This window comes from Sturnus vulgaris, chromosome 4 (genome assembly GCF_052056855.1).
Source record: "Sturnus vulgaris isolate bStuVul1 chromosome 4, bStuVul1.hap1, whole genome shotgun sequence".
Lineage (NCBI taxonomy): Eukaryota > Metazoa > Chordata > Aves > Passeriformes > Sturnidae > Sturnus > Sturnus vulgaris.
This window is the reverse complement of record NC_142246.1, coordinates 184,051-197,538: the sequence shown is the minus strand read 5'-3', so window position 1 is coordinate 197,538 and position 13,488 is coordinate 184,051. Positions and strand designations below refer to the sequence as shown.

The 13,488-nt window shown below is 44.1% G+C and overlaps 1 protein-coding gene across 1 annotated transcript in view; it reads right to left on the bottom strand.

The window, feature by feature from the left end:
• The window catches only part of ATRN (attractin), a 141,449-nt gene that overhangs the window by 31,118 nt on the left and 96,843 nt on the right, over positions 1 to 13,488 (bottom strand). Inside the window, exon 25 of the mRNA XM_014891421.2 lies at positions 7,896 to 7,957. Within this exon, the coding sequence (XP_014746907.2) occupies positions 7,896 to 7,957 (62 nt within the window). The remainder of the gene's footprint in view (positions 1 to 7,895; positions 7,958 to 13,488) is intronic.

The following is a 13,488-nucleotide window of genomic DNA, read 5'->3' as shown; positions in this document are numbered from 1 at the left end:
TTGTATTGTCACAAGGAGGCAGCAAATACCCACAAAAGCTATAAAATCACTAAGGAAATATATTTTCCCCCTTGAACTAACATCCCTCGGAAGCACTCGGGGAGAAATGAAAGGCAGAGCCTGCTGCATCCATCACCTGCTGGAAGAGCCCCAGGGGCAGAGCAAAGTCAAGATCTATTGTTGCCTTTACTCAGCCTAAACCACCCTGAAATAAGTTAAAAGACCTGATGTGAGCATCAGTAGCTTTAAAGAAGGGTTTTTTCCAATTTTCTGAGAAAGCAACTTTGTAGATCTGGAAGCAGCAGAAGGAAGCAGCTGCGTGTGCTGGGAACGATCTGAGAGAGAGCCTGGCAGGGTCCTGCTCCAAGCTCAGCTCTGCCCTGTGTCTCCCCAGCAGCTCCAGACATTTCTGCCAGCCAGGAATATCCACCTGCTTACAAATGACTTGCAAAATAGAATTTTACTACACAATTTGCTTTGCCCTCTCCTCTCTTTTCTCCAAAAAGAGCAGCCTACCAAGAGCATCCTTCATCCCAGAACTCCACTCTTCACCCAAATCTTCTCTCTGCAGCTTCCCCCAGGTCAAATGGCTCCAGGGAGAGCTCAGAGCCCCTGGCAGGGCCTGAAGGGGCTCCAGGAGAGCTGGAATTGGGGACAAGGGACAGAGGGACAGGACACAGGGAATGGCTCCCAGTGCCAGAGGACAGGGCTGGATGGGATTTTGGGCAGGAATTGTTCCCTGGCAGGGTGGGCAGGGCTGGCACAGGGTGCCCAGAGCAGCTGTGGCTGCCCCTGGATCCCTGGCAGTGCCCAAGGCCAGGCTGGACACTGGGGACAGTGGGAGGTGTCACACCATGGCAGGGAATTGAAACAAGGTGATTTTTAAGCTCCCTCCCAACCCAAACTATTCTGTGGTTCTATCAGCTGCTGGATTTCCATTTTCCTATAGCCTGTGACACGTTCAGTTTGACACCAGCTAAATTTTTCCAACAGAAAAAAAGGAAACCAGCAAATTCAGGTGTGAAACCAGACTGGAAGGAAGAAAAAAAAATCAAGAGCCACCAAACACCCTGGAGAGTTTTTCATCCCAGGGAAATATGAACCACTTCAGTCAGGCTCTACCAAGTAGAGCTTCCATGGGCTCATACAGTTATAAAAATTTGTGCTTATACAGCATAAATATTGCAATGCAGGGAGGAGATACATTTGAATTTTATGGAAAATTCTATTTGGCAAATAGCTTATTAATTCATTCTTAATTATTCATTAGATTATTCAAGTACAATAAATGATCAATGTGGTTATAAATAATCTCTCCTCAGTTGGCCTCAGCACATGCCTGAAACCTCAGTTGATCAGCCTTCAGAAAACCACAGAGTATTCCCACGCTGGCACAGACTCTGAACTTAAACACACTGATTTTATTCTGGACTTTAATCTCCTTTTCACCACAGAGAGAATATTCTCTCCACTCTTGGTATCCTTAAAGCTTTTCAAACAAGTCCACTTTCATTTTTAAATATCTGGAAAACTCCATCAGCACTTTACTATAATGTATTCTCAGGAGGGGAGAAGAAAATCCATCTGGTGTATTAGGGCCCAATTATTAAACCTTCATGAAATGTTTATCCACATCAGAATTGCCTGTAAAAAATGGCAGCTTTAAACCCCAAAATGTACAGCAGCCTCACTGCTAATGTGCTTATCATATACAGGTCACTTAATAATTCCAGAAAGCCCTGCCATGATTACTAGAAACACAGCCCAAATTATTTTGATGAATTAGAAGCTATTTAAGTGCTATTTACAAGTAAATTTTAATGTGTTGGAGACTTACAAGACACATTTTAAAGTACTGGATGCATTAAACCTTGAAATAATTGGAACAAGTGTATAACACACAGCCTGCAGCCCATCAAGCCACATTGCTGAGCTCATCCTTGTGCTGAAGATGGCACAGGGCTGAGCAAGGCACAGCTCACCTGAGCTGAGCCAGAGCCACAGGGGAGGGGCTGCAGCACAGGGCATGGGTGAACCCCAGGTGGAAATTAAGCACTGCAAAGCCACTCAACCCCTTTCTCTTCTCCCCCACCCTGGTGGAGTGGGGAGGAGAATCAGAAGTAAAATTTGTAGGCTGAGAAGAACCATTTAATAATTGAAAACAAGATAAAATACAGTAATATAGCTAATAACAATAATATATTAAAAAGAGAAACAAAAAACGCCAAGCAACCCAGTGATGCACAAGACAACTGCTCAGCCCCTGCTCCCAGACCAGACCTGGGCACTGGGCACGGTGCTCTGAGCTGTGCAATGCCCACTCGGCTACCTGGGGTCACCTGTCCCACCTGTGACCATCCCAGTTTGAGCAACTCCTCACTGGCAGAGCAAGAGAAAAAAAACCCAATAAACTTCTGAGAAACACAACTCAGCAAAAACCAAAGCATCAGTCTGTTATCAAGATTATTCTCATTCTGAACCCAAACCACAGCACCAGAACAGTTCCTGAGAAGGAATTCGCTCCATGCCAGCCAAAACCAGGACAGCAATCTGATGAGGAGCAGTTGAAGGAGCTGGGAAGGGGCTGGAGAATCCCTGGGGGAGCTGGGAAGGGGCTGGAGAATTCCTGAGGGAGCTGGGAAGGGGCTGGAGAATTCCTGAGGGAGCTGGGAAGGGAATGGAGAATTCCTGAGGGAGCTGGGAAGGGAATGGAGAATTCCTGAGGGAGCTGGGAAGGGAATGGAGAATTCCTGAGGGGGCTGGGAAGGGAATGGAGAATTCCTGGGGGAGCTGGGAAGGGAATGGAGAATTCCTGAGGGAGCTGGGAAGGGAATGGAGAATTCCTGAGGGGGCTGGGAAGGGAATGGAGAATTCCTGAGGGGGCTGGGAAGGGAATGGAGAATTCCTGAGGGAGCTGGGAAGGGAATGGAGAATTCCTGGGGGAGATGGGAAGGGAATGGAGAATTCCTGGGGGAGCTGGGAAGGGGCTGGAGAATCCCTGGGGGAGCTGGGAAGGGGCTGGAGAATTCCTGAGGGAGCTGGGAAGGGGCTGGAGAATTCCTGAGGGAGCTGGGAAGGGAATGGAGAATTCCTGAGGGAGCTGGGAAGGGAATGGAGAATTCCTGAGGGGGCTGGGAAGGGGCTCAGCCTGGAGAAAAGGAGGCTCAGGGGGGCCCTTGTGGCTCTACACAACTCCCTGACAGGAGGGGACAGCCGGGGGGATTTGGGGTCTGGGAACAGGGACAGGAGGAGAGGGAACGGCCTCAAAGTGGGAATTGGGGAATTCCTGAATGGAAAGGGCAGTGGTGCAGTCCCCATCCCTGGGGGATTTCAGAGCCCTGTGCATGTGGCACTTGGGGACAGGGCAGTGCTGGCCCTGGCAGTGCTGGGGATGGTTGGACTCGCTGATCTCAGAGGGATTTCCTAACCTAGATGATTTTATGATTCTATTCCACGATTATGGAGGATGAAGAAAAGAGTGCTGAGAACATGGAAAGAAGGAAGGAAGTTATGGATGCTGAACTGTTAATCTTCTTAATTTTGTTAGAAATAATGTAAAGATATTCCCAAGCTCTTCCTTTTTTATTAAAAAAAAAAAAAAAAAAGAAGAAGAAAGGGACTCAGACTGTATTTTAGGCACCTATTTACTAATGCCATTTGTACTGCAGTAAAAATTATTTAATAAGCAACAAGAGTAAATAAAATACCTGCAGCATAACTCCAGATTTGAATTATTGCAGGAGGCCATTCCCACTTAATGAAAATACTGGGAAAATACTTACAGTCAGGAAAAACAATATACAGCACATAAACCCATCTGCCTGAGTCTTGTACTGAGCAAACAGTGCTCCTGCTCAAGTTTTTCTGAGGAACAAGTCCAATTGTTTCTATCAAACTAAAATTACACCATTGCCATTTGATAACAGGGGCACATGAGGTTTGATGTGCCACCACAAAACACTAAACTGGCAGCTTTTGTTCCATTTGTGAAACAACAGCCATTTCTCTAAGAATCAATCAGTGCAAGGCTTCAGAGGGACAGGTCAGTGTTAGACCATGGAATCACAGCGTGCCCTGGGCTGGGAGGGAGCTCACATCCAGCTCCATCCCCCTGCCACGAGCCCAGAGCAGGCACGGGACTCCCTCACAAGGATGGTTCAAGGACAGATCGTGAAGGCAAGAAATGAAATGGATTGTGCATGTGAGAACCAGAAGAGAAGTGCAGGAGAGGACACCAGAGGTACATGGTTAATCAGTGTAATAAAGCTCAGGATGAGATCCTAGAATAGAATCATGGAATGGTTTGGCTTGGAGAGACCTTGAAAGGTCATCCAGTCCAGCCCTCTAATGTGAGCAGGAACATCTTCAGGGAGGTCAGATTGCTCAGAGCCCTGTCCAACCTGGACTGCAATGTTTCAAAGGATGGGGTACTCACCCCCTCTCTGGGAAGCCTAGTCCAGTATCTCATCACCCTCACCATAAAAAATTTATTCCCTAATCTAGTCTTAATAGACTCTCTTTTAATTTAAAATCATTTACTGATAGGAGCCTTTGTCCTACCACTACAGGCCCCACTTAAATATCTGTCCCCATCTCCCTTTGAACCCCCTTTGAAGCATGGAGAGATCCCAAAAAGGCCTCACAAGTGTTCTCCAGGCTGAAGGTTGAAGGGAAGACAAGGAACAGGGAAGAATGGAAGAAGGGAAGAGAAAGTAAAAGGGGGAAAGATTATTGGGCAGTAATATGTGCTTACAAGGCACCAAGTATTTTTACATCTTCTGTACACAAAGGCACGCTGGTGATTAATACCTGTGATAGGTGTGCTGGCAGATAGACTTTCTGGAAGATGAGGAAGCACAGCTACAAATAAAAAATGTTCACAGAAATTGTCTAAATAGCTCAAACTGTGTGCTGAAAGACAACTGCACAATCTGTAAATTAAAGAGCTGTGTCACGAAAAGCAGAGAGGAGGAAAGAGAAAACCCAGTTTACTTGCAATTCATTAACTTTGCAAAGGTTAACAATGGCTGGAATATCATTTCTCCTCCAGCTCTGATTATAATGCAATATTAACAACCCCAGAATTTCACCGTTCTACCCAACCTTTATCCACTGACATTTTCTTAGCTAAAAATAAAACATGGTACAAATTAAGGGTAATTCACAGCCCCCTGCCTGGCTTGGTGCTCAACTCCAGGAGTCCAGCAGCCCCTCTGAATGTGAGGCACAGCCCTCTGGTCACAGTGGCCAGCTCCTAAATGAAATGGAAGCCAGCCCCATGTCCCTGCTGCTGGGTGCATGCCCAGGCTCCTGCTTTTCTCAGCCCTGTGCATCCCCCAGGCAGCCCAGCCAGTGCCTGGGATAGCACAGACTCAGCTGGGCTGCAGTGTGGCAGCCCTGCTGCAAGGCCTGCACTCTCCTAATTCACCTCAAATGTCAGCAGTGAAACTGAAAATCCCCCTTTCCCTCTCAGCTGCTCCACACAGCTCAAGGCACAGGTGATGCCTCCAGCTGCACAAAAGTTAGGAAGGGCTTGCAACCAAGTGGGGGAAGTGGCTTCCAGAATACAGAAATGTGCCACAGTATCTCCAGCTCAGACTTCCCAAATTCCTAGAATCACAGAATGGTTTGGGTTGGAAGTGATGTCAAAAATCACCTTGTTCCAGCCGCCCTGCCATGGCAGGGACACCTCCCACCGTGCCAGGCTGCTCCCAGCCCCATCCAACCTGGCCTTGGGCACTGCCAGGGATGGGGCAGCCACAGCTGCTCTGGGCAAATCCTGCATTTCCTGCAGAACAGCAAAATGAAGCAACACCCTTAAATGTGCCAACAAAAACTCTAAACATCGATTTTCCAGAACAACATCTCTTTAGGTCTCCATTACACCTAAGAAATGGATACATATCCCAGTTTTTGAGTGTGGTGTTAGTCTTACCAATTGGTTTTAGGTTTTCACAAAGTATTTTCCTTGCCTCTATTTTAGGGAGCAAATTCTCAGCCAACTGTTGCTTATTAACAGCATAGGGGGCTCTCAGATATTACTTATTTATGCTCTGCCTGGGATCCAATAGTAATTATGAAATGTGCCCTAGAGCATTAAAAATGCAAATGTTTCAATAGTTTCCCCTGCTCTCAGTGAGATGAATCACACTGCTCTAATCCACTGGTTAATTAGGGAGTTATAGTGACTAAAATAAAACACTTGGAGAGAAGCTTAGGAGTAGTGAAAGAATTAAAGAATTTCTAACACATTATAAATGCTTAACTGGAAAACACCAGTAAACTGTCTTCTCTCAAATTCACATGTTATTATTCCTCTGGCTTCTTAGGATGTTAAATAATATTGCAACATTACTTCTCAAGGAGATCCATGTGATAATAGTGATGGAGAAAAGGAAACTTGCAGCCTTTGGATTTGTATGTTCAGCTGCATGTGCTCACTGAGATACATAATGAACTTATCTTCTGCTTCCACCTGGCATTGCAATCATGGAAGGATCCTGGAAGCTCATCCAGTTCCACACCCCTGCCATGGCAGGGACACTTCCACTGTCCCCAGTGTCCAGCCTGGCCCTGGGCACTGCCAGGGACCCAGGGGCAGCCCCAGCTGCTCTGGGAATTTCTTCAAATGCTGGATCTGGAGCAATCCCTCATTCTGAGGGGTTTAAACCCTCACATGCAGGTGTAGTTGGGTCAGTAAAGCACTAATCCTACACAATTAGAAAAGAACTAAGGAACCAACTGCTTCCCTCTTCATTTTCCTTATAAACAATTACCCTGCCACAAAGATTTTTAGGGAAAATGTTGACTGTGATTAATTCAGCAGAACAAAAGCTTAAGTCTGAGCCAGGAGAAACCACCTACTCTGCTCCAATGGCAGGAAGGTGGTGGTTCAAACTTCTGCTTCCCAGGGACTGTACTAAAGCAGATTCTACTCTCTAAAAGCTCCACATGAAAAAAGAAAAAATTGATATAAACCACTTGTCTGAAAGATCTGCCTGGAGCTTCTTGCTTTAATTAAATTTAGCATGAAATCTAAAGCAAGATATTATTCCCACTGCTCATTTTATACCAGGCAATATTGCCTGCTTTACAAAGATGCTGTAAGACCTGGAGTAGTGTTTACTCCATGTGTATCCCTCCTGTAGGACTTCCTATGGATCAGTATTGGCTTATACTTCTGGAGTATTAGCAGGCCCTAAAAGAGAGGCCAATCCAGTGATTGGGGAGCTCTGAGCTGAGGGTGTGCTGTGCTCTGGAAGTGTTTCACCTCCCTGGTAGGGCTGCACTCTTTGAAGGACAGAAGAGGAGACCAGGACTGCAGTGGCTTCTGTTGGTCTCACTCTCAGCTCAGCTCAGCTCAGCTCACTTGGCACTAAGAAACGTTAAAGCTGGGTATGAAAAGCAGAAGCATTTGGCTTCTATTGTACTGTAACATATGTTTGGATTTAACTTGACATATTTTCGGAGCTCACTTTAAAATCAAAAGGTGGTACCTAAAGAGCTGGAAATTACTCCAGACTTCTCTCTTTGCAAAGTAACTCCCTGAGTTTATGACTGGTGTCCAAGGTGGGAAAGCTGCACAAGTCACACATGATCTGTGGGAAGTCAGTGTTTTCTACACCATCTCAAAAGGAACTTCTTCTTTTCCAAAAGGCTCTCCCAGCCCCATCCTCCCTTTCCCTGCATGCATTGGCATGATGCATTGGCAAAGATGGGTAGACAATTAATTTTCTTAACATAATTCCTAATTAAATATTTAAAACAGACTGTAGATTTCCATTTTCTAGGCTGTAAGCAGGATGTTTAAGTTAAGAAACCAGACCAAGAAGAACCCAAACTCTGAAGCCCAAAACCTAAAGAAGTAACATTTAGCTGTCTTAAACGAAAAGTACCTGAAAAATGTCACAAAGAACTGCACCAGGTCCATAAAGTTGCTGTGCTGTGAGAATGCAATCTGCAAAAGAAAAGCAAATGCTTTCTGTTACTTACTGAAAATCCTATTTCAAGATATGTAAAAATGATGAAAAATGACAATGAAAAACATCTTTACTCAGCTCAATTAATATTTTTCAACACTGTTTTTGAAAAATAATAGAAATATTCTGAGAGAAAAGAAAATAAATTATAACTTCACATTGTTTTGAAAACAAATATCCCAAAAATGAAGCTGAACAAGTAACTCCCAGTCATGCTCCAAGGAATATTCTTCAGTGCACACTACAGAAAACACTCCTTCAAAAACTTAAAACAGAGGTTTCACAGAGCTGCAAATAGTCTTTAATTAAAAGTGAAAATCTGTAGTAATTGTTTACACAGCAACCCAAAATTCAATATTTACATTTCAAACAATACCCAGAGCACAAAATCTCCTCGAGAAGGGAACTTCCAGCAAGAGCTGCAAAGAGGCAGGAAGCACAGAAGAAGAGGGACACTGTGAACACAGCTTGGCATTCATCTCAGCTCCCTGCCCTGCAATCCTGCAGCACAGAGCAGGAAAACAACGGAATTTTGGGACAAAAAGCAGAGGGAAGAGGAGAACAGGAAGCTGGGAGGTGGTCAGAGGCAAAAGGGAAGATTAGGGAGCCTGGGTAAAAATAACAACGTGGAGGGGAGGCGAGCCAAGAGAAAAGCAACTTGTGCAATATTAGCAAGCAGAAGTTCTTTCCAGGTACCTCCTATTTCCTCTGCCTATCAATCCCTCAGCACCACAACACAATATTAACTCTTTCATGAGGTAACAGGATTTAGTCACAAAGTGAAATCTGCACTGACAAAAGCCCTTCATGCATATTAAATCCATTTCTGGTGTCATTTGTTGTTTTTCTCCCTTAATGAACAGGACTTATGGCAACATTAGCATAAACATAAATCCCTCCTCCCAGCGACAGCCACATCCCAAAATTCATGAATATGTGTAAAGTGAGTCATTGCTTGGGTTCCTCTGGCTCTGGAACACTTTCTAGGATTGTATTTGCTTTAAATATCCATTGTAACTTGGTACAGAAGCTGCCCCAAATAGTCGTCTTATAAATAAATTGAAATATTTTGAAGCTGAAAGTTCCCTTGCAGTGGACAACCACTGTGTGGCTGGAAAGTGAACTCCAAACCTGCACACCAGATGCTGCAACCTCAACAGTCCTGCCTACAAAAGACAAGGAAACACAGAGTTTCTTTTTGATTTTTACCTCTGAATTGCTTCCCAATAGTCTTCTGATTATTAAACGACAGCAAGCAAGATTTCACTTTTTGTGTAAAAAATCAGTGCCTTGTAACTAAAGGGGTAGAGTATTTGCATAAATGGATATTCTGGAATAAACACAGTATTCTGGAATGTATTTAAGGCAAAGATAATCCTTAGTGAAATATCACATGCCAAAATACAAACATGTAACATAGCCAGTATAAAAATAATAACTTTTCTTATTATTTCTGAGAATAAGCATGATGCTGAGTGACTATAAGAGAAGCATTTCAAAACGAAACCCTTGTTATGTATCAACAACCCTTTAGTAGAAAAAGAAAATTAAAAGCACAAAGGAATCATTAACAGGCCAGTCCCCTGTGGATGGCCTTCAGGATCAGTTTCTGTGATGGAAACCAAAACTTGCTCCCATTAGAAGAAACAAGAATCTGTTAATTTTAAAATAAGAGAGATTCTATGAAAGCTTAATGAGACTGTTACCAGATAAGGGCTTCTCATTTTTTGAGAAAAACTGCAGGACAAAACAAGTAAATACAAAAACAAACAAACAAAAAATAATTCAGGTTTATTTCACATGGAAGCCTTACAAATGCTTTAGCAGAGGTGATTATTTTCTCTACCTGTTGGAGTTCTTCTCCTATAAAGTCCAATTGAGGACCTGTACCTCATACATGGATTAAAAAACCCAGGTTGTTTCTTCAATTTATTCCCCACAAGCTGAAAATACTTTCTGCCATCAAACCTGACCAATCTGTGTCACAGGCAATTTGGTCTCATAATTGTTAATGGTTTGCTTACTTAGAGCTTAATTTCCCCTAATATAATCTATTCCCAGGACTTAATTCAGTTACATTCGAAGTTTGGTTGGAAATAGCTGTTGAAAGTAGGCTGTTCATTCTGGAGCCATGAAAAATATGGCACCAATTTCTCAGCAGTCCGGATTTTTAATTAAGCTTAACTGACGACAACAGAATCATTTATCCATTCCCAAATCCCTAATTCTGTAGCAAAGGCTGGAGCAGTTTAACTGCAGCAAAGCTCTGTGGGGCTCTGGAGAGCCTCAGGCACAGGGGCAGAGCCTTGGCTCAGCTGCACCATCCAAGCCCCACTTTGATATCAAAGAATCCCAGAACTGCTCAGGTTTAGGCTCTGAGCACGTCCAGTCCAGCCATGCCCAGCACTGCCCATGTCCCCAAGTGCCACATGCACAGGGAAATCCTCAGGGGGAGGACTGGACTGGGGACCCCAGCCCTGCCCTGGGCAGCCAGGGCTCACACCCCTCTGGGGGAAGAAATTTTCCCTAATATCCATATAATAATAATAATAATAATAATAATAATAATAATAATAATAATAATAATAATAATAATAATAATAATAATAATGTAATAATAATCCCTAATAAACCTCTACCTGGGCACACCTGAGGCACCCTCAGCCGTGGTGGAGCAGCAGCCCAGCTCCTGCTCCAGGGAGCCAAGCCATGGCAGCACTCAGGGATGCTTTGTGCCCAGGAATAACACAGCAGCCCCAGATCAGATATTCACCACGTTCATTCCAAAGAACACCACAGAGCTGTGTCCATCTTCTCTGCAAAGGCACCTTGGAGAGCACAACTGCCTGTCCTGCTTCTTCTATTGCCACATCATTACAAGTACAAAAAAATCCACCTGCTTTCCAGAGAACCAGAAGTAACTGGCTGCATGGACTGACAAAAATTTATAATGACAAGCTTTACATTTTTTATCATTTGATTAGCATAAAATATGAAGCCAAGAAGAAAATTTGGCTTCCTCTAACTAGCCAACATCTAAAAATTGCACTGGTTTTTAAATCAGTACACACAAATTTCAAAGGAGTTAATGGCAAACGACTTGGCCACAAAATAATAGAAGCAAAGGAAAAATATATTTGAACCCAAGTGATGTTTCAGTAACAGTTGGTATTTCAAACTCAAAATACTGCTGGAGCTAAACTACAGCTTGTGACTGATAGAGATTTCGAAAAACCAATTCGAACAATTACCTACCAGGACTTGCTCTGCATAAGCACCAGAGTTTGTTCTCCAAGAGAAAAGAAAATTGAGAATAATTTTGAGATGATAATTTTGTACTAAACTAGGCCAACTAAGACCTAAGTTCACCTTAAACCTGTACATGCAACAATACCTAAAATTAGTTAAACCTCTATTCTTGTGATCTACAAGTGTTCTGAACTCTTTAAAAACAAATTGAGTTTCACATACCACTAAGAAAAATCAGTCCATAAACAAATAAGGAATTATGCAGAAATATTTTGTTAAATCCAGCAAGAACCAAATTTGAGTAACTCCTCCTATTTAAATGTAATAAACAGAGAGTTCAGCACAGCACAACTCTTTCCACTTGTGCTGGAACTTACTGATATTTTACAGGAAGCCAAACCACCCACCGCAATGGGATTAGGACAACAACTTCTCCAAACACAAATAATTTCCAGTATTATACATAATATTAGCACCTCTAATCTAAAATTAACTAAAGAACTGATAACCTAAGAGTTGGGGTTGTTGCAGAAGCTTCTGGGGAGACTTTCCAGGGCTCCAGGAGAGCTGGAGAGGGACTGGGGCCAAAGCCTGGAGGGACAGCACACAGGGAATGGCTGCCAGTGCCCCAGGGCAGGGCTGGATGGGATCTTGGGCAGGAATTGTTCCCTGGCAGGGTGGGCAGGGCTGGCACAGGGTGCCCAGAGCAGCTGTGGCTGCCCCTGGATCCCTGGCAGTGCCCAAGGCCAGGCTGGACACTGGGACAGTGGGAGGTGTCCCTGCCCTTGGATGGGCTTTAAGGTCATTTCCCACCCAAACTATTCTGGGATTCTGTGGAAGTACCAGAGAATATTTCAAATATGGCAATTTCATACCATAATTTGGTACATTTTGGATCTCTAAACACTTGAGAAAACATGAACAGCCACAGAAAACAGTGTTTCCACAACTTTTTTTACCTTGGTAACAACTCAGGATTATTGACACATTATATTTCTATCTTTCTTCACAAATATATAAAGTGACTAAATTCCCACCAGTAGTGCCTTCCTTTTCATCCCTGTTTCGTATCAGGGATGAGAAAAAGAGAAACTAAAAATGGTATTTTGCACAGGACATGCTCCTAGAATAGAACTGTGTTAGAAAGAAAAACAGAAATCTAATTAACTTGTGAAACTGGAGGGGCCCAGCAGAGACGGCGCAGTGTGAAGCTGCCTCCCAGAGCCTGGGGCTTGCTGTGAATTCAGAAGGTATCAAAAGGTCCAACTGCTGCATCCATTAACCTCACCTGGCAGGTGGCAAAATGCTACAGCACACGTGTTTTCAAAGTCCAGAGGACCACACAGAAATGCAGTGGCTCTTGGGCTGCTCTTTGCTTTTCATTTCCATCTAGCCCCAGCACCAAAGTTAACCAACAAAAAGCAGCAGGGAGAAGTGGAAAGCTGGGAGCTCCACAGGCTTCCAGTGAGAGAAAGCCACAAGCCAAATAAGCTGCAGGTGACATTTATGCACATTTTCCTCTATTTCTTCCCCAGAATTCCACTGTCTTGTCTCTTTTTTCCTATGGGCAGAACAAGGATTCACTCTGGCCTTGGTGAATACAGACAGCACTTAGGATGCCACGGCCTGAATGCTGAGTGCCTGTGCCTTTGTCAAAGGACCTGCTGTAAAACAAAGGGGCTTTAAGTATTCTTGAGTGATGCCAAAGTCATCAAAACATTCATTTTTCCCTGTAGAATAATGGTGGGGGGGAAACTCCTCTTCTGCACAGGAGCAGTGTCAGTGCCTGCTGCACAAACACGGCGTGCTCCAGAGACACTCTGTGGACTGGGCTCTGTGCTCTCCACCCACAGCAGCCCCCAGCCAAGCCAAGAGCCCTGGCCAGGAGCTTTTAGGAAAGAATGTGCCAGCACAGCGATCCAGCTCCACCACCTGAACATGGTCTCACTCTGCCATGTGCTGCTGCTTCCTGTGCTCTGTGAACGTCGTTAATGAGCCGTGGAGGTCATTAAGGCAGCGGAGAGCTCATCATAGGAATGAAGGGCAAAAAGACTTTCAAAATCACCCTTCAGAAGCTGGGATTTTGGAGCTGACCCTGCTCACTGAGGGATGAGCAAACAGCAGCAAGCCTTTTTCAGGCAGGTGGCTCTTAAACGATCTCAGCAATGTCAGTTCCAAGGAACATTTCTGGAAAGAAGTGTTTGTTCACCTCTGCTGATGATCTGTGGGATTCAGACACAGATTATGACATCCAAATCCA